The sequence below is a fragment of the Lutra lutra genome, chromosome 6 (genome assembly GCF_902655055.1).
Source record: "Lutra lutra chromosome 6, mLutLut1.2, whole genome shotgun sequence".
NCBI classification, from domain to species: Eukaryota; Metazoa; Chordata; class Mammalia; order Carnivora; family Mustelidae; genus Lutra; species Lutra lutra.
The window spans coordinates 103,284,486-103,306,963 of NC_062283.1; the positions used below are offsets into that span (position 1 = coordinate 103,284,486).

General features: G+C 36.4%; 1 protein-coding gene and 1 non-coding gene across 2 annotated transcripts in view; both read right to left on the reverse strand.

The window, feature by feature from the left end:
* The window catches only part of PHIP (pleckstrin homology domain interacting protein), a 133,794-nt gene extending 132,584 nt beyond the window's left edge, over nucleotides 1–1,210 (reverse strand). The window contains 4 exon segments of the mRNA XM_047734612.1: nucleotides 348–407; nucleotides 597–626; nucleotides 755–813; nucleotides 929–1,210. Of these exon segments, the coding sequence (XP_047590568.1) occupies nucleotides 348–407; nucleotides 597–626; nucleotides 755–813; nucleotides 929–968 (189 nt within the window). The 5' untranslated portion in view covers nucleotides 969–1,210.
* A 15,869-nt stretch (nucleotides 1,211–17,079) lies between these two features.
* LOC125103400 (U6 spliceosomal RNA) lies at nucleotides 17,080–17,189 on the reverse strand. Its single transcript, XR_007128398.1, has one exon. It is a non-coding gene; the product is annotated as a U6 spliceosomal RNA (small nuclear RNA).
* Between the last annotated feature and the right edge of the window lie 5,289 nt (nucleotides 17,190–22,478).

Consider the following 22,478-nt stretch of genomic DNA (forward strand, 5'->3'; position numbering starts at 1 on the left):
CGCTCCCGCTGCCGCCGCCTCGCGCGCGCCCCCGCGCCCGCACGGACGCGCGCGTCGGCCCCTCCTCCTCCGGCCTTGCACTGCACAACACTCATGACGTATCTTTATTTCTAGCACATTAACAAAATATCACAAATAAATTGTCGGCAGCCCCTGCGGCCTCGGGGTGCGGGTCCCCCCGACCACTGCCCCCCGAAGACCCCGCGCCGGCCTCCCAACCCTCCCCGTGGCCTTTGGAGCTTTCACGTTCTGGGGCCAAGTTTTTGTCTCTGTAAAAAATTGCGGGAAATTCAATTTTTATTCGACTCGGGGAAAAGTTTCTTTGCTCCGCGACGTGAATGTCTCACCAGATTCTGGTAGGTCCTGGGATGCTCCTTCCCGGTCCAGTCGGTGCGGCGGGGCAGCAGCTGCGGGGAAAGGACGCCCCGTGAGCCCGGCCCCCAGCCCCGGCCCGCCTGCTCCCCTCCCCCGCCCGCCCCGCGCCCCAGCGGGGACCCCGAGCCCCGCGCCCCGCGCCCCAGCGGCGGCGGTGGCGGCGGCGTGGCCCAGGGACGGCCGCGCGGCGGCGAGACGCGCCGGGCCGCCGCCGCCCTTACCTCCTTCTCGGCCACCTCGCGGATCAGCACCTGCAACAACAAAGCGGGGAGAGCTGAGCCCCGCGCCCCGGGCCGCAGCCCCGCCGCCGCCGCCGCCGCCCTCCCCCACGCCCGCGAGCGGCGAGCGCCGGCTCGGCCCGCGCCGCGCGCCGCCGTACCTGAGCCGCCTGCTGACAGGGTCCATCTTCCAGGAACCGGGCGATGAGGAAGTAGAGCTCTGCGCGGGAGAGGGGGACGGGGAGACACACAGGCTTAGCGGCCGGGCGGCGGGGGGCGGGGGACCGCGGGCGGAATCGCCCGGTGCCAGCGGCCCCAGCAGCCCCCCGACTTACCCGATCGCAGCTCCGAGAGGCCTTTCCTCTCACAAGACATGTTTATGGGTCACTTCAGGGCCGTCGGCGGGACACCCCGCCGCCGAGGGGAAGCGGGGATGGTGCCGCCGCCTGCCCTATAGCTGTCACTGTGTGTTCACGAGCCCAGCCTCGGCTCCACCATTCAAGCAACGGCGGCGGAGGCGGAGGAGGAGGAGGAGGAAACAACAACTCTCAGGCAGCGGCTACGGCCGCCGCCGCCTCCGCCGCGGATCCCTCCGCCGCAGAAAGGAGTCCGCCGCCTTCGCGGCCCGGGCTTGGCCCCGTCCTCGGCCCGCGCCCCCGCCCCCCCGGCGCAAAAAAGGAGTGCCTCCGGCCCCGCGCCCCAGGGCCCCCACACCCAGTGTGGCGAGACCCCTGCCCCCTCCTCCACGGCCAAAGGTGCGATTTATTTATTTATTTCCAGTCGGAGAAGATGTCGGAGCCGGAGCCGCGGGTTGGCTGAAAGGCGCTTTCTCTGTGGAGGCCGACCGCGGGAGGGAGGGGGCCGGGGATGGCTCCGCGGAGGGATCTGACGCACACGGAGCCGCAGCACAGGCTCTATTCAGCGGCGCTGGCTGGGGCTGAGATGGAAGTTAGTTTCTATGTAGCAGAAATGGGAAACAAATGAAGCAAAACTGCCCAAAGAGGGGAAATGCCCCGAGGATGGGTCTCACTCTCACGCGCGCACAGACACACACGCAGAGAGCCCTCTCGCGCCGGGCAAACTCGGGATCGCGCTACCCGGCCCGAGTTGAATGATAGTGTTTGGTTTCTGTCTCTTGCCATGTGCATGTGTATAAATGCTGCGGATTGGCATCTGTGTAAGTCTTGTCCTGCGTTTTTTCTGCAGCCTATGCAAAGTGTTGTGTAATTTATTGGAGTGCCGTATATTGCAATAGAGGTTCGGCTCTTTTTGTTAAGCACTTGGCGTTTGCAAGCCCGTTATTTGCTGAAGCCACCTCTGCATATATCTTTTATTATTGCCATTGCCTTAAGCATTTTACATTTAAAAATGTTTCTTTATTGTTGTACGGGCAAAGCGAACTCCTGATCTGTACTTCAGATACTCTTTTTCCTGGTTACAAAAAGGCTAGTGTTGGCTAATTAGGGATTTGGGATTAAAGAACCTTAAAGCTTTTTTAAGTGTTTACAAGAAGGAATAATGTAAACCTGAGAGAAAGAAAAGAATGCTAATATTTATCTCTAACCGATCTGGAGGTAATTTACTGACAGATCAATAACCCACCGAAGGATACTGAAAGAGTATACTACAGTTTAGCCAAGGTGATTAGTGATTAAATAATTTAAATTATCTGTGTATCTTACAGTTGACTTCGTCATGCTAATTAATGGCTTCTAATTTGAGGTGTAAACCATTCTTGTTTACAGTTAATCACGGGAAGACTTCTTGAAAACTGACGAAAAGAGAAAAAAATTAATCTTTCGTAAATTAGTATGTAATTACCGGTTTTATATGCTAAATCATACATCTGTGTTTTGCTGATGAGGATAAGGGCCTTGTTTTTTAAAAAACGAATATGGGTGAAATTAATGGAAACAATGGAAAAAGCCATTTGTTAGAAAACAAGGACACCAAGTGATATTTATCTCCAGATGATTTAAGCACTTTTCAAAAAGACCTGATAGTTGATTTTTTTAAAAGGATTGTAGTTTAAAAGGAATTAGGATAGTCGTTCTTTGTTAACATTTAACAAAAGATTCTCCTTTAAAATTTCAGATAATAAACTGCGTTTTATGTATCTGGTCTAAAAAGGTTATTTGTGGGTAAAGGACCTAGAAGCTGTATTCTGGCTTTCTAGATTGTTTCCTCAAGCCTTGTTCCCTCCTAGCTCCTTACATTACTAGTGAGAAATACTTGCTGCAACTGCCTTGGATTGCACTGCAAGACTGCATCGGTGTGATGCCCTATACTAAATATCCCGAAATCAACCTACATGTGAGGAAAAAGAAAAAAAAAGACTGGGGGGAGAAAAAAAGCCTAAATCTCTTTGGAATGGCAGGATGTAAAAATTGCTTTTTAGAACAATCTTAATCAAATAAAAAAGAGAAGTTACCATGACTTGTCCTACTGCAGCCTGGTTACCAGAGTACTGTTATTTATTGAAATGGCTATCCTTCAAATACTGAAAATATTTGCCTTTTTGAAGACATTAATTCCATTCTATCTATTATAGGTAAGTAGTTTGCTTCTAGGTAGTCAGACTTGAAAGGCAGACATTTAATATGCCATTTTGCAATTCTCTTTATTTCTATAACTGATACTTTCTATTTTAACTTTTAAAAAAGTCTTATAGTCTTTAAATAATTGCGATATTTTACATTATCATGATGTTCTTCATATAAACAGATTTTAGAAACTAAAAATTATAGTAATAATCTCGTGGTTTTGAAATATTTGTATTAGTCCAATTCTTACTAATAGATGTTTTATCCTTGCAAAGGAAAATAAACCAAATTATGACATGGAATATAAAATTACTCTGGGTAAAGTTTTCCATACATGTCTTGTGAGTATTATGTAAACATGAAAAACTGGTATGATTATCTCATGTATGCTTTTCATTTAGAAGCCACGAAAACTTTTCCAAAGTTGCTACCAGTACTTAGCTGCTAAAAAATTAAGGAAAAATTCCCTTCTGAGTTTTCTGAATGAATATAATGCTCTAGTCATTTTGACTAACCTTTGACAATGTTTAGAGTTTCTTCTTTTTCAAAGACCTAATTTGAAGATAGTTGTAACCTTGCCTTTAAATTAATTTATTACTATCAGTCTGCCATAAGAAAATGTAGATTACTGGCTAAAAATTAAAACATCTCTTCAACCAAATAAACTATTTGTTTTGTAACAATAGATGTTAAATTGAATTTTTCTAAGTCCTTCAAATGTAACAAAATACTCCTTTATAATGTTTTAATTCCTTTAAACATGAAATACATTTCTGGATTCTGGCATCATCAATTAACTATAAGGTTTATATTAAGGCATTTGCTGGGCATATTATGCAGAAAGTCTGACATATTGAATAAAAAGGAAATCTTACCTTGAAGCCTATGTTTTAATTTCCAAGGCCATGGCACTTGTAGCTCTTTTCTCAGTATTAACTCTCTCACATATAAGCATAGCTCAGATCCTGTGTACACCCCTTTTTGTTGGATTATTTTAAGTTTTTCATGGTCTTCAAAAGTAAAATCAATTTTAAAAGATTTCCATGCCTTTTATATAAGAAGGCTAACAAAAACAGTGAAGGTTTGAAAAGCTAACAACAAATATTTTTATATAATACAGTTTCCTTAGGAGAATTACAGACTTTTCTTGAAATGTAAAAGTTTCTGTAAAATTCACTTCTTTTCACTTGGCATCACATGAAACAAGGTTAACATTTAAAAAGTTTGTCTTGATCCTGATAAGCTATTATTCTAATGAAATAATCAAATACTGCCATCTAAGTCCTTCCTGAAACAACATGGGATAATATTTATAAATGAAAAGATCCAGCTACATTTATGAAATCTGTTTTTTTCTCTACCAGGATGATGAAATAAGATATAACTAAAAAAAAAAAAAAAAAAAAAAACTGCAAATACAACTTTTAAAACTATAAGTCTTGTTTTTATTTTGATATTATTATTTTTTTATTTTTTAAAGCAAAACTTTATATCCTCTGAAGTGTAGAAATGGAAAATTAGAAATCACTGTTCTTAAAAAAACCTTTTTAAAAAATACTCCTCTGTCCTAACAACAAAATACAACTATCAAGAGTCTTGTTTGACACACCCCGCGCTACCTTCTGGTTTGCTCCCCAATATTGTATGTTTCTGTCCATGTCTATTTGACTTTGTCTCTACACAGACATTCTTCTTCCTTCACAAAGCTTAAATGTATATCAAATTTGAAACATGCAAGCAGATATACTGTTTGGCTGCTGCAGAAAGAATAAAGATAACCAGCTTTAGTAAGCCAACCCATTATTTAACAATTTGTATTGTCTCCCTTATATCTCACCAAAAAACCTTTTTACTTACGTTAAAGCACAATTCCCTTTAATTTGTAACAAAGATTAGCTGGTTACCAACAATCGTATAATTTCTTACTTATTTGAATGTTATTAGTAACTTACAACTCAACTTTTTTTTCCTCCAAATTAAATAATCCTAGTAGCTTAGGGTTTTTTTTGTATTTAAGTCTTAGTTTCCACAAAAAATTCATAATTTCATGGACTTATTTATATTTTTAACATCAATTCATGAGTTAACAGTACAATTATAAAGATTAAAGAAGAAAAGCAATTTTAGAACATATTCCCACAAGATTTGGAGCAGCACAGTGGATGAAGTAGAAAAAGCTGTTCCAGATGGGAGGAAACTTAAAGGAGAAGTCTGTAGGCATGTTCTATCATATGCAGATGTCTGATGGATCAAGAGTGGGCTGAACTGAACACAGAACAGTGGAAAAGAGAAGGTAGATTGGGGAAGAGATACAGAGGCTTTGCAAGTTGCTAGTGATGGTGTCTCAGATGAGGCATACAATTATTAGTGATTTAAAGATGGGATTTGAGGACAAGAGTTAACTAGTCACTTGCCTTTACATATGCCTGAATTGATAAACTTTGAAAACCCTAAAGAAGAAAAATTATTTTATTAATGAAAAAGAAAGGGGGGAGGTTTATATGATAAGTTAGTGAGGAATCAATCTTTACATAAGCATGATACTCAGAATCAAGGACACAAAGTAGACACTGTTGGTGAAGAAGGAAAATGGTTGTTTAAAGAGTAAGATCTGACTGATAGATGCCCACAAGTCTGAGACTCAACTATAAGAGTAAGATGTGTATGAAAGTAATATCCAACTCAAAATTGAGAATGAAGCAAATTTAGATTTAAATTGACTTTGTAATAAAAAAGTGTTCCCATTTTCTGAATTCCTACAGAAAGGCCTGTCTAAATATACCGCTTTACTTGCAAACTGCTTTTATTTTTCTTCTTGTGTAGCTATACTTGGTAAAGATCTCCTTAACTTATGCTTCTGTTACTTTATTCTCTTTGATGGGTATACTTACATATGTTGAAATAGTGATTAACCCAAAGAATACATTCTATTATACAATTATAAAATTTAAAATAATGATAACAAGTAGATCCTTTGAACTGAGATGTGTGTGTTCAAAATTTAAGAAAAGTTTGTAATTTGATTTTGAGATTACACCTACAAATCCCATTGCATTCATAGTTTTCATGCTTATGTTTAGCACATAAAAATATGGGTACAGATGAAATGGTTACAGTAGATTTTTTTAATGCTCATCAAAACTTGCCAGATGACAATGAGTTATAGAAAAACTAATATAGCCTTTAAATGGAATCTCCTCATAAGCACATATGTGTTATTTTTCTCTCAGCAGTTATCAGAAGTGATCTCACTGAACATAATTAGGGAACATTTTTCTTAAGAATATTGAGTAAGTCATATCATATGAAAAAGAAGAAATATATTGCCTTTTTAAATGTCTTGACATCCTTACCTCTCTGGTATGCATAGATTATACTTCATGCTTTATTTTTGTCATTCAGTATTTTGGGTTTTTTTGGTAAGTGTATGTGTAAGATTTCCATCTTTTCCCGATATCACCACATTTTCAGTTTTTTTCAGTTTCTCTCTAAAATTTTCTTTCTCTTCCATCACTGAAACTTTAGTTTCCAATGGTGAACCAAACATATTAAGATATATAAGTAATGTGCATATATCCTAAGAGCTCTAAAAATATAAAGAGGATCTATTCTTCTTATAGTTGAGATTGTCACACATCAAAATATTTTATTTTCAGCTCTCCTGATTACTTACACAAGAGACTAGAGAAATAATTTACACAACTTGTGTAAAAAGGTAGAAGAAAAGCCTTCCTCTACTTTTCCATAAGAAAAGAAATCAGGTGCTAAGTAGCAGGCATTTTCTCTTTGTGAAGTATTTGTATTTTTGTATTACTAAATTTTTATTTCAGCATTTTTGCCAAATCAGGATAAATGTGACCTCTTTAAATATCAGATTTTCTGAGTTAGAGGAGTTACTGATTTTTTAGAAGTTACTCTTTGGGTAAATTGATGCATCTTTCAGACTCAGATTTGTAAAGTTTTCCAATCTGATAGTGGCTGAAGATAACTTATATTCTCAAACCACTCTGTGATCACATCACATATTGCTTAACTTAACCTCTTTGAGATATTTAGTATGGGAGACTTACTTCATTTGCAGAGTCAGGTCGCATCATGCCTAAAAAAATTTTTTTTAAAGGAATCTTTGATGAATTCACAATGGTAAATTTCCATGGCACAATAATAAGATTTTTTTTTTTTTCCTAATGCCTATTAACCTAGCATTCTTCTATCAAGGTAATAATTACAAAGGTCATTTTCCTTTTAATCAGCCAGTTTCTCATGTGGTTTTTTATTTTTTTCCTTTTCATTATTGAGACTATTTGGATAGAAACTTACCTTGTAAATATTAAAAAGAAAAATAAACTGTGTTTCTTTTTTTCCTTTTTTTTTTTTAGACTTTATTTATTTATTTGAGAGAGGAAGAGAGCATGAGTGCAGGGAGGGTCAAAGGAAGAAGCAGATTCCCTGCTGAGCAAGGACCCCCCCCCCAACTGTGGGTCTCTATCCTGGGACTCCAGAATCATGACCTGAGCCGAAGGCAGTTGCTTAACCAACTGAGCCACCTAGGCACCCGAAACTATGTTTCTTTTTCTTGAACAAAACTATACAAGTTGATATAAGGACTACAAGTCAACCTTTAATATCTGTCCCTTGTCTCCATATGCCATTCCTACTTCTATGGTATCCTCTTTGTAGAATGCTTACTTTTTCTATGTGCATCAGCTGAAGAAACATCGTTTAAACACCAGCTTGCAGTTTGACCCTCATTATTGTGTACTTCAGTATAGCGCATGGAGATAGATGCCCAGCTCACCAGAGACTGATTGTAGATGTGACAGCTAATGTGGAGTTGCTGAAACTGCACCCCCACTGCAAAAGTTGCATCTGGAAGGAAAAAGTTTTCAGTGATAGACTAGCCAGTCTCCAGAAATTGTCAGTTATTAAAACCTGATTTTATTCAGCGGAATACCTCAATTTATTGAATGGACTGCAAAAGATAGGAATCGGTGGCTATACATACCATTCAAATTTAATATAATGAATTCACATTCTCGAAATAGAAACAATGATACACTTATACATGTAGACTAGACTATATTTTTCTGTGTTTTAACCCAAATGCTTTTAGTAGTAAATGTATATACTTTATAAATACTAGCAGGAATAAATTCCATCAACTTATTTTCAGTAACTGCAAAATTAACAACAAAAAATTTTGTGAAATCAGTTGAGTGTGATATAGATTAATGCATTTCTTTCACAACCCTTTTTGGAATAAAGGTACGATTTCAGACAAAAAATTAACTATGAATTTCTAACAGATTAGTTTCAGTTTTACAATATAAGCTGTAAAGAGGTTTCAGTTAAGAAATTCTCTAACCATAATTAGTTGGAAAGCTTACAAACCTAGAGTCAAGAATTACATTAAAACTCCAAACATTTTTACAGTATTTAAGGTTTTTCTTTTCAGTTTTTTTTAAGTTACAAATATATATTATCATTCTTTGAAAGCTTAGTTCTTTTTAACTGAAATATTTATGCTTCAACACATTAACATTTGAAGTCTGGAAATCAAGTTGCCTTAGCTCAGGATCAGTTTTTTAAAACTTCTTTATCATGGAAAAATATCAAACATTCAAAAAAGTAAAGAAAATAGAAATATGATCCACTGGGTACTAGATTCCCAGATTCATGATTAGTTATGTTTGCACACTCTTATTTTAATTAATTTATTTGAGGTTGTTAAAAAAGATTTATTTTTTTTGAGAGAGAGAGAGAGTGTGTGTGTGCACAAGTGGGGGTGTGGGGAAGGGCAAAGGGAGAGGGAGAGAGAGAATCCTCAAGCAGACTCCCCCAGTGAGCATGGAGCCTGATGTGTAGCTCAGTCCCAGGATCCTGAGATCATGACCTGAGCTGAAATCAAGAGTTGGAGGCTTAATGGACTGAGCTACCCAGGAGGTGCCCCTATTTTTTTTAGAGAGAGAGTACAGAATGGGGGTGAGGAAGTGAAGGAATCTTAAGCAGGCTCCATGCCCAGCAGTGGGCCTGATGCAGGGTTCAATCTCACAATCCTGAGATCATGACCTGAGCCAAAATTTAAAGTCAGACACTTAACTGACTGAGCCACCCAGGTATCCCTGAACAATTTTATTTCATCTATCTCCCGAACTACCCCTTTTCTTGCTTTAAGTTGTTGTTGTTGTTGTTGTTTTTTTAAAGATTTTATTTTTTACTTATTAATTTGACAGAGAGAGAGAGATCATAAGTAGGTGGAGAGGCAGGCAGAGAGAGAGGAGGAAGCAGGCTCCCTGCCCAGCAGAAAGTCTGACACGGGGCTCAATCCCAGGACCTTGAGATCATGACCTGAGCTGAAGGCAGAGGCTTAACCCACTGAGCCACCCAGGTGCCAGTTGCTTTAAAGTTTTATGTTTTAAAGTAAATATCATTAGAATTTGCTTCTAACTAGCTTAGTTCCTTCATTAATTGATTGATTCATTTAGTTAGTGTCTTATAGACATTCATAGAGAATCTACCATATTTTAGATACCATATTAAGCCCTGGAAATTGGTTAGCTGAACAAGACTATGGGGACCCTTTCTAAAATGCTCTCTTATGATGGGAAATGCGCACTGCTAACAGATCAGATCATTTCATTTAACTGCTTAAAACCCATCAATGATAATTTATGAACTCCTGGACAATCCTTAGTAGGACATGTGAAATTCCTCATAATCTGCTTCCTGCAACCTGTCCACACTCAACTTAATCCACTGGACCACAATCACTCTAAACTCCTTTTATATGGAATTAGTTTTCCAAATATGCCTTTCTTTCATTTTTTGCACATGCTGGTCCCTCTTTCTGGAAACTTCATCTCAAAAGCAGACCAATTCCCATGTTCCCAAGTTTTCAAGATACCAGTTATCTATTGCTTCTTTGCAAAACTCTATGTACCTCTCTTAGCAAACAAACAGCCAGGTGTTCATCCTCTATGCTTCCAGAACATCTTCTATATGTCTGTCATAGCATAGTTTTCAGGCATATTATATTTTAAAATTTTTTTCACTAACTAAGGTTTTTTTTAAGGAAGTCTCTAAACTTTGGATTTCTATAAACCCCGCATATGCAACAATTCAGAATATACAACAGATATTTAATAAACTCAGTTTTTTTTTTCTTGGAATGTGTTTATTAGATAAACTATGGTCATTTCTGGAGGTGTTGTAGGGTGGTTCCTAACAATGACCCTAGTTTGCCTAATTTTACAGGAAAACATGGAACCATTGACAGTTTTCCCATCGAAGGGAAGGAAACAAAATATGTGTTGTATTTAAAAGAAACACCAGAATGTCCTGCAAATTTGGATATCAGCTCTGCCTTTTTGGAACTTCTGTTACAGTACTATTTGAATATTAATGAAGGAATGATATGTTCAATAAAGGAAGGACACAGAATACCAAAATAATGACCAAATAAGGAAGCCCAATTTAAAATGAATGATAACAAATCATTGTTTTCCCCTCTGAAATTCCCTTTGCTACTTAACATTAATATGTCTTTTTTGTACATTTTCCTTACTTACCTTTTGTCTCTTTTTGTCTCGTACCCTAAAGAATAAGAAGAAAACAAACATACATGGAAGTATACTATCAAATCAATGGATTGGTGCCTCAGCAGGGCCCCTAAAGCAAGAGGAAAAGAGGGTCTCAGTCATTACATCCATAATCATGATGATTCCACAGGTAGGATCATAGAATTTTAGAGCTGGAAAGAAGCCTCCAGTTTATGTAGTCCAAATTCTGTTTCAAGGAGGTGAAATGATGTGTCCAAGCTCATACCCTCCTTTTCAAATTTCAGTCAGCCTTGCAATTTTTCTGAGGTATTGGTGAAAGGGTAGCATAGATGAATAACCAGAAGAGAATAATTCAGCATGGATGAGTCAACATGACTTCTGCACAAGAAATGATGTTTGTTGGTTTCACTAGAATTGTTTGAGGGGATAAATAAGCATGACTAAGGAGATTTAGAGAGAATCTGTATTTAAACTTTCAGAAAGTTTTTGACAAGTTCCTATATCAGACTATTTAAACAATCCCCTCTCTAATCTCTTAGATTAGCCTGGAGAGAATTAAGGAGAAATTTGTGTAGTTAATAACAGATAAGAATCAAGTCCTAATTCCATTTTTTACTGAGTGTCCTAGGTCAAATTATTTCACCTCACTATGATCAGTATCATATAAATAATATGAGGCGTAATTTTATCTAACTCAACAGGCTACTAAGAGGATTGAATGAGATAATAACACTTTATAAAAGCTAACATATGTAAGCTTTTTATCTCATTTAATCCTCACAAGTCCCTAATGAGGAAAATACTGTTATTTTCTTCCCACTTTAAAGATGAGAGAACTGAGGCATAGAGTACTGAAGTAACTCCTCTTGAATGATGAAGCTAGTTATTGGTTAAGAATTGAACCAAGGCCTGTCTGCCTACCTGTGATCTCTATCTGTTAAATAAACAAATAAAATCTTAAAAAAAAAAAAAAAAGAATTGAACCAAGGAAGGCTAGTTCTAGGGCCCCTACTCTTATCCAGTCAACCTCTTGTCTTGTGCTATTAATACATGCAACCCCTATTCATGCATGGCCCAAGTATATAATAAGACCTTGAAAAATATTAGTTATTACTACTTTTATACTTTTTCAAGTAGAAGAAGAAACGGAGGCCTAATATTGACAGAAAACCCACTTTAAGTATAAGGCATTCTCTTTAAAACCATCCTTAAAGGCCATAGACAGTTCCCATGTTTCAACCGTGGTCAGAAGCCAGTGTGGGTCAGAACCAAGATTCAAGGGACAATTGTCTCATTCTAAAGCCCATGTTATTTTCACTACATTTTAGCCTACACTCTTACTTGAATTCACACTCTTATTTGTTATTCCTCTTCTACCAAAACCACACTTAAGATACGTGAGTAGGTATGTACAGAACACCTAAAGCATGCACATGTATATATACACATGATATCAATATTTTATTTGACCTATAGGTGAGCAATATTTAGTAAAGAAGATTTGAACAGTTTCAAGGAAAAAAATCAGTACGTTTCTGAAGAACAGAAACTGATTGCTGATGTCCCCAGAGTCAAAGCCTGAGCCAGGCAAGTTTCAGGTTGTACAATACAGTGGGGCACACAAATATATATTAAAATTTACTGATTTTCAGCTCTCAACTCTCCTTTAACAGGGAACAGTCAGCCACCTTTTTCATTTTTCTTGTCATTGATAATTTTTTAGAGTTCAGGCAAATTATTTTGCAGAATGTTTCTCAATTTGAATTTCCCTGATTGTTTCCTTATGATTAGGTTAAAGTTTTTGGCAAGAATACTATGTAAGTAATGTTGTATCCTGTGAGCAGCACCCCCAACTTGTATTTTCTACTTCCAAGAGAAGAAAAAGGAATTAATCTTATTGGTTCAAAAGATTTAAAGCAAAAGTTCTTAATACATGAAAGTCAATGCATTAAGAAGTTAAGAGATATTTTAGAAGACCTCTTAACTTCTTGCAGGTAACATTACATACAGGGCCTTGTATGCCTATGTCTCTTGACATTACTCTCAAGAGCAGAATGCTGATTGTGCTACACTAGCTTGACTAAAAATGGCATTTTCTAATATCTCCCTCTTTTCACAAAACCAAATCCCAGTCTGTCAGGCATTTGCAAAGTTTATTCTAAATTCTTTCAGAATATATTTAAAGAAATTTAAAAATCTTTATGAGAAGAGAGTATGTATATCAAGACTGGCTAACTCCAAGTTGCCTATATCCACAGTGTTCACAACTATATATTTCTTTCTTTAAAGTTTGTTTGTTTCTTTATTTTTAAGTAATTTCTACCTCCAACATGAGGCTTGAACTCATGATTCCAAGATCAAGAGTTCCATGCTCTCTCGACTGAACCAGGCAGGCATCTTGAGTGTATATTTCTTTAATTTAACAATCCCAAGTCCTTCAAGCTTGAGCAAGGTGTAAAATGAATATAATTGACAACAGATACAGAGAATCACTATTTTTTTTCAGAATTTCCAAAATGAAATTTACCTACATTATTGTTTCATGACAATATGGAATAAAATTAACATTGATTTTGCATGCAGAAAGAATTTAAACCTTAACGCTATTACTCTCCATCTTCTTACCCACATATATATCATTTAACTTTTTAAAGCTGTATCCCTCACATTTGTAACATGGAAATCATAGCACCTATCTTTCAGTGTTGTTACAAGAATTAAATGTGATATTACATGATAGAGTGTCAGTTTTTATATAACTATTGTTATAATTATTGACAAGAAAAAACTCTTTGATGTGATCCAAGAACAGAATGGTCCATCTGAACAATCAAAGCATCTCCATTTTATGAACTAAGCAGTTGCTTGATAATGCTTGCTACTTACTAAATTTTCCTCCATGTGAAAGGTCCTAGGTCAGATGTTGTCCAGATCTCTTCTTCTGCTTGATACCAAGTTCCCATCCTTGGGGTGGGTGAGAAAATCCTATATCCATATTATAAATTATCCTGTTTGCTTAATATATATCATATTTGATTTCTGTCACCTGTAAGCAAAAGGATTATATTGCCACCACTTAATAGCTGCTTAGATGAGTCACTTTAAATAATAGCTGGTTAAATGTGACACCAAAAATGGTCAACTAAAGCTAATAATTGCTTCAACAATCATCTATACTTTTTTCATTATATTTATCACACCAGAAATTGGGATACACTTAGGAATTTACATAATTGGATATAGTTTTTGTTTTTTTAAAAGACTTTTTATGAGCAATTTTAGGTTAACAGCAAAATTAAGAGGAAGATACAGAGATTTCATATGTAGCCTCTTCCCTCATGCATAGCCTCCCTCTTTACCAACATCCCCCCCCTCCCCCCCGGGAATAGGACATTTCTTACAATTGATAAACTAGGATCATAATCAACCAAAGTCCATAGTTACATATCAGGGTCCAATCTTGGTGTCATATATCCTAGAGGTTCAGACAAATGTATAATAACATACGTCCATCATTACGGTGCATAAGGTATTTTCACCATCTTAAAAATCTTCTTTGTTCTGCCCATGCATCCCTAACTCAGCACCCCCAACTCTTATCAACCACTGATCTTTTTATTGTCTCATGATTTTGCCTTTCTAGAATGTCACATAGTTGAAATCATATAGTACAAAACCTTTACATATATGCTTCTTTCACTAGTAATGCTCATTTAAGTTTCCTCTATGTCTTTTCATAGCTTGATAGTTCATTTTTTTTTAGACTTTTTAAATATTTATTTCTTTACTTTATAGACAGCGATTGCAGTGGGGAGGGGTAGAGGGACAGGGAGAGAGAGTCTGAAGCAGACTCCACGCTGAGCCAGGAGATTGATGTGGGGCTTGATTTCCTGAACCTGAGATCATGACCTGAGTCAAAACCAAGAGTCTGATGCTTAACCGACTGTGCCATCCAGGTGCCCCAATAGTTCATTTCTTTTTAGTACTGAATAATATTTCATTATCTGGATTACCAGTTTATTTATCCATTCTCCTACTGAAGGACATCTTGGTTGTTTTGACAATTATGAATAAAGCCGCTGTGTCCAGATTTTTATGTGGATATAAGTTTTCAACACCTTTGGGTCATACAGTAAGAGTATGTTTAGTTTGTAAGAAATCTTCAAACTCTATCATTTTGCATTTCCATCAGCAGTGAATGAGACTTTTCATTTTCCCACATCCTTGCCAGAATTTGGTATGTCAGGGTTCTGAATTTTGGCCATAAGTACTAATAGATGTGTAGTGTATCTCACTGCTGTTTTCATTCACATTTCCTCAATGACTTAGGAGGTTGAGCATCTTTTCATATGGCTGTTTGCCATCTGTGTATCCTCTTTGGTGTGATGTCTACTAAGGTCTTTGGCCCATTTTTAAAATTAGATTGTTTTTCTTATTAAGTTTTAAGAGTTGTGTATTTTGGGTAACAATCTTTTATCAGATGTATATTAAATATTTTCTCCCAGCCCATGTCTTATCTTTTCATTCTCTTGACATTGTTTTTCACAGAGAAGTTTTTAATTGTAATGAAGTACAGTTTATCAATTATTTCATGGATTGTGACTTTGGTGTTGAATATAAAAAGTCATTGTCATACTGGGTCATCTAGATTTCTTCTATGTTATCTTCTAGGAGTTTCTTTTTTTTTTTTTTTAAGATTTATCTATTTATTTGGCAGAGAAATCACAAATAGGCAGAGAAGCAGGCAGAGAGAGAGGAGGAAGCAGGCTCCCCGCTGAGCAGAGAACCTGATGCAGGGCTCCATCCCAGGACCCTGGGATCGTGACCTGAGCCGAAGGCAGAGGCTTCAACCCACTGAGCCACCCAGGCACCCCTCTTCTAGGAGTTTTATAGTTTTGCATTTTGCATTTAGGTCTGTGATTCATTTCAAGTTTATTTTTGTGAAGGGTGTAAGGTCTGTGTCTAGATTCATCTGGGCTTTCTATTTTGGTCCATTGTCTATTCTTTCACAATACCACACTGTCTTGATTATTGTGGCTTAATAAATATTGAAGGTCAGTAGATTCAATTCTCCAACTTTGTTCTTGCTCCTCAATATTGTGTTGGCTAGTCCGGATATTTTACCTCTGTATATAATCTTTAGAATCAGTATGTACAAAATAATTGCTGGAATTTTAATTGGAATTGTATCACATCTATACATCAAGTTGGGAAGAAAAGACATCTTGACAATATTGAATCCTTCTATCCATGAACATGGACTATCTCTCCATTTCTTTAGTTCTTTTTTGATTTTGTTCATCAGTTCATCTTCATACAGATTTTGTACATACTTTATTAGATTTATACCTACATATTTCATGTACCATGGAAATGGTATTGTATTTTTAATCTCAAATTCCACTTATTCATTGGTGGTATAGGAAATAATATTTTGTTGAAGATCTTTGCATCTATGTTCATAAGAGATATGGGTCTATAATTTTATTTTCTTTAATGTCTTTGTCTGGTTTTGGTATATGGATATGAGTTAGGAGGTATTCTCTCTGCTTCTGTTCTCTGAAAGAGATGGTAAAGAATTGTTATAATTTCTTCCTTAAATATTTGGTAGAGTTCACCAGTGAACCCATATGGGGTTGGTGTTTTCTGTTTTAGAAGGTTTTAATTTTGGATTCAATTTCTTTACAAGATAGATACAGACATAGTCAGATTTTGTATTTCTTCTTTTATATGTTTAGGAAAATTATGACTTTCAAAGAGTTGATAGCATTTCATCTTATTTGTCAAATTTGTGGGCATAGAGTTGTTCATAGTATTCCTGTCTTATCTTTTTTTAAAAATATTTTTTTATTTATTTGAGAGAGAGAGAGAGAGATGGAGGGAACCTGCAGGGGAAGGGGCAGAGAAAGAGGGAGAAAGAATCCCAAGCAGACTCCCTGCTCGGCACAGAGCCTGATGCAGGGCTTGATCTTGACCCTCAGATCATGACCTGAGCTGAAACCAAGAGCTGGACACTTAACCAACTGAGTCACCCAAGCTCCCCCTCTATTATCCTTTTAATGTCTATAGAATCTGTAATGATGTCCCTTCTTTCATTTCTGAAAATAATTAATAATTAGTTTCCTGCTTCTGGTTTTCTTTGTTAGTCTGGCTAAAAGCTTATTTAGTTCATTCATCTTTTCAAAGATCTAATTTTTGGTTTTGTTGGTTTTTTCTCCATTGATCTCTTGGTTTCTCCTGTTTTAATTTCTGCTCTAATTCTTTTTCTTTCTTTTTTTTTTTTTTTTGGTAATTTATGACAATTTTTATTATGTTTTTTTATTTTAATTCCAATATATTTAACACACAGTGTTATAATTAGTTTCAGGGGTATAATATGGTGAAAAAAATGTGGAACACCTCACAGATTTGCATGTCAACCTTGCACAAGGACCTTGTTAATCTTCTCTGTATCACTCCCATTTTTTAAGTATATGTGCTGTTGAAGTGAGCTCTCTGCTCTAATTATTACTTCCTTTCTTCTGTTTACTTTGATTTCCTTATCTTTTTCTAGTTTTCCCAGTGTAAGTTTAGATTATTGATTTTAACTCTTTTATCTTTTTTATTTTTTTTGAGATTTTATTTGTTTATTTGAGAGAGAGTGAGAGAGAGCATGAGAGGGGAGAAGGTCAGAGGGAGAAGCAGACTCCCATAGAGCCAGGAGCCCCAAGTGGGACTCAATCCCAGGACTCCAGGATTATGACCTAAGCTTAAGGCAGCCACTTAACCAACTGAGCCACCTAGGCGCCCACTCTTATCTTTTTAAAAATATATGCATTCAGTGCGGGGCGCCTGGGTGGCTCAGTGGGTTAAGCCACCACCTTCGGCTTGGGTTGTGATCTCAGGGTCCTGGGATCAAGCCCCACATTGGGCTCTCTGCTCGGCAGGGAGCCTGCTTCCCCCTGCCTCTCTTCCTACTTGTGATCTCTCTCTCTCTGTCAAAAAAAAAAAAAAAAAAAAAAAAAATATATATATATATATATATATATATATATATATATATATATATATATATATATATATGCATTCAGTGCTATGAATTTCCCCCAAAGCCCTATTTTCACTGCATCTCACAAATTTTGATAAATTGTGCTTTTGTTTTCATTTAATTAGAAATATTTTAAAAAATTTCTCTTGATATTTCTTCTTTGATCCCTCTGTTGTTTAGAAATGTGTTGTTTAATCTCCACATATTTTGGGACTTTCCAAAATATGTGGAGATTAAACAACACATTATTTGTTTTTTGTTATTTGTTATTCCCTTATTTGTTTCTATTGTCTTAAATTAAGGTGCTTTTTTATGGCCCAGAATATGGTCTATCTTGGTGAATATTACATGTGAGCTTGAGAAGAATGCATATTCTGTTGTTGTTGGATGGAATAGTCTATATCTATCAATTCTATCCAGTTGATTATTGTTGTTGTTTAGTTCACCTGTGTTTTTCTGATTTTCTGCCTGCTGGATATGTTCATTTCTGATAGAGGGGTATTGACGTCTCCAACAATGATAGTGGATTCATGTATTTCTCTTCTCAGTTCTATCAATTTTGCTTCATGCAGTTTGATACTCTGTTGTTAGATGAATACAAATTAAAGATTGTTATGCCTTCTTGGAATTAACCCCTTTGTCATTATGTAATGACCCATCTTTATCTTTGGCAACTTTCTTTGCTTTGAGGTCTATTCTGTTTGAAATTAATATAGCTATTCCTGTTCTCTTTCAATTAGTGTTCACATTGTATATACTTCTCCACCTGTTAACTTTTTTTTTTTTAAGATTTTATTTATTTGACAGAGAGAAATCACAAGTAAGCAGAGAGACAGGCAGAGAGAGAGGAGGAAGCAGGCTCCCTGCTGAGCAGAAAGCCCAATGCGGGGCTCGAACCCAGGACCTGGGATCATGACCTGAGCCGAAGGCAGCAGCTTAACCCACTGAGCCACCCAGATGCCCCTCCACCTGTTAACTTTTAATATATATGTGTCTTTATATTTACAGTGTGTTTAGTGGATTGCTTATAGTTCTCTCTTACTTCTTGATCCACTCTGACAATCTCTATCTTTTAATTGGTGCATTTAGACTGTTGACATTTTAAATAATTATTGATACAGTTAGATCAATATCTACCAGTAACAAAACTGTGTTCTATTTGTTGTCCTTGTTATTTATTCTTATTTTTCTCTTCCACTCTTTCAGCCTTTTATGGTTTTAACTGAACATTTTGTATGGCACCATTTTCTCTCCTTTCTTAGCATATCAATTGTATATATATTTTTAGTTTTTCTCAGTGGTTGCAGTTTACAGTATACATTTACAACTAATCCAATCCACTTTCAAAACACTGTACCACTTCATGGGTAGTTTGAGTTTCTTATAATAACAAAATAATCTTAATTCTTCCCTCTTGTCTCTTGTATTATTGCTGTCACACATTCATCTTGTAGATGAGCATACATATACATATATGTTATGCATATTGTTATTCTGAACAAACCATTACCTATTAGATCAGTTAGGAATAAGAAAAACACGTTTTACTTTATCTTCACTTATTCCTTCTTCAGTGCTCTTCTTTTCTTTATGTAGATTTGTTTCTAACCTATATTATTTTCTTTTTCTCTAAAAAACTTCTTTTTAAACATTTATTGCAACTCGAGTTTACTGACAAAATAATTCCTTCAATATCAATTAGTCTGAGGAAGTGTTTATTTCTCCTTCACTTTTGAAAGATAATTCCACAGGATACAGAATTCCAGGTTGATTTTTTTTTTTTATTAGTACTTTAAGTGTTTCACTCTACACTCTCCTTACTTGCTTGGTTTCTGAGGAGAAATTGGATAAAATTATTATCTCTTTTCCTATAGGTAATGTGTTTTATATATCTGGCTTCTTGTAGGATTTTTTCTTTATCATTGATTTTCTGTAGTTTGACGATGGTATGCTTTGGGGTAAACATTTTTGGATTTTTTTATCCTTCTTGATGTTCTCTGAGATTCCTTGATTTGTGGATTGGTGTCTGACATTAATTTGGGAAAAATTCTCAATCATTATTGTTACAAATATTTCTTCTGTTTCGTTCTCTCTTTCTTCTCCTTTTGGTATTCCCATTATACATTGTCACACCTTTCGTAGTTGTCCTTTGGTCCTTGGACATTCTATTATGTTTTTCCTCAGTCTTTATTCTCTTTGCTTTTCAGTTTTGAGATTTCTATGAATATATCATCAAGCTCAGAGACTGTTTTCTCAACTACATACAGTGTACTATTAAGTCCATCAAAGACGTTCTTTATGTGTTACAGGTATTTTTTTTTAATTTTACATATTTACTTGAGAGAGAGTGGGAGGGAAGGAGGAGGACAGGGAGAGAGAGTCCAGCAGACTTTGTGCTGAGTGCAGGGGCCTATGTGGGGCTTGACTTCGTGACTCTGAGATCATGATCTGGGCTGAAACTAAGAGTTGGCTGCTTAACTGACTCACTACCCAGGTGCCTTACAGTATATATTTTTTAAACCTTTAACATTTCCTTTTGGTTCTTAGAATTGAATTTCCACATCTCTGCTCACATTGTCTATCTATTCTTGCATTCTGTGTACTTTATCTACTGGAGCCCTTAGCATATTAATCATCATTGTTTAAAATTCCTGGTCTGATAATTCCAACATAACTGTCATGTCTTGTTCTGATGCTTGCACTGTTTCTTCAAAACTAGGCCCTGCTATTCCATCTTGGCTGAAAGCAGAAGTATATTCTTCCACTTATAAAATATTTATCTCATCCAAATTTGCCTAACTTATCTCTCATATGTTATACTTATTTTTTAGTAATATTTTAAAATGTTGACACTCTAAAAAAATGTGGCTTTTCCTCAAGAGGAAAAAAAAAAACTTTTCAATGTTGTGTTAATCTCAGTGCTTGAGTCATATAATTTTTACCATCAGTTTCATAAAACATCTTCAGTGTAAGCTATTGGGATCAATTTGACAGTAAGACTTTGTATGATGAATGCATTCCCCAACTGTGAAGAAAGAAAGAAAGAAAGAAAGAAAGAAAGAAAGAAAGAAAGAAAGAAAGGAACCTAAGCAAAAGATTTAACCACTGTCCTAATTCTTCTTTGCTACTCCACTGTTCTTTGCAAAAAAGGTTAGAAACCAGCCCTGTTTTCTTTTGCGTCCCTTTGTTTTCCATCATGATTGGTTGGGAAGTCATAAATACATATTGTTTAACCATTTAAAAGAGGAAAAATAGAAATTGTTCTGTAATTATTTGTGTAAAGCATACATTTGTCTACCAAATGTATGGTAAAATCAAGAGGTAAAATTTGAACATTAGACACATTTAGGTTTGACTTCTTTGAGGCTATCCATGATGACAGACTGTCTAATATTTAGGGCTTGTTCATTCCTTTTGTGTGCTGGTGTGTACCCTTCTGGGGTTACTACTTGAAGACAAAGCTCCCCTCCTTTGATGTTTCATCTTCCAGCAAATATTCTACCTACCAGCAGGTGAGAATATTACATTATGGAATTTATATAGACTTCAATGGCAGGGAAAATGCTGTGTTCATGGCAAGTTCATGGCATATGTGCCATTGCAAAATAGATTCTTAACCTGAGACCTGATACACAGCAGCAGCTTTGAAATCTATGAACATTTTAAAGTTGTATGCAAACGTTTGTGCATGTGTTTATATTTTCTGTACATAGAATCCATAATTTCACTTATATTCAAAGAGAGTTTTCAAATAATGAGTTATTCATCTAGTCCCATTGCATAGTGGAGCAAAAGAACAACCAGACCCACTGTCAAAGTCCTATAGAATGACACCCCTATAAAATTATCCTCTGAGAATAAATTAAGAATCCAGATCACTTAGGCCTCAGAATTGACTTTTTTGGCCCAATCATCTCCTGCCACAACCCAAATTATAGCTGGTAGCTTTACACCAAGATAATCCGTTCTTTTGGTGCCTTAAAAATGGAACAGTTTTATATTTGGTTTTTATTTCTTCTGTCATGTTAAAACCATATAAATACATATTCAGGTGAAACTTTTGTTTAAGGGTATAAAAATATTTCTAGGAAACTGACAGTAAAAGAAAAGGAAATAAAAAGTTGCTTATCAACATGGTTAACTTTTTAAGTGAAAGCAATGAGGTATTAGTTTACCAATGTATATGCTAAAACATAAAGCAAGTTTGATAAGATTAATTGCATTATATATCAAGACTTGAATGATTTTTAAAAATCAAATTATTCTTTCTCACAATGAACTATGTCTTTTCTACTTTTCTCTGCCCAGTTAAGCAACACTAGATCTCAGAATGTAGGTTGGTCATTTCAATCATTCTATAATAGATCAATCTATCATGTTTTGTATAGGGGAAGTGTTATTATTTCTATATAATTCCTAACAAACTAGAACCCCCAAAACAACTTATGTTTATAAGAGGATTCCAGCTCCTTATTTTTGAACAGGTTTATTAAGCACCTTTTTTTTATCTAAAGCTCCCTTTAGCTTCACATTTGATGCCTAGAGATGTTTCTTTGATAAAAAGAATAATAATAATGAAGTTATCCTTCAAAAATATATTTCACCAACCGTTCATATTCCTTGCTTTTCATGCCATGTCTCAGACTCAACTTATACTCAGTTCTTCCTTTGTCAGTTTCTTATTTTGATTTCAACTCCAGAATTAAGCCATATATATCAAAAAAGCAGTTCATGGGCACTTGGGTGGCTCAGTTAG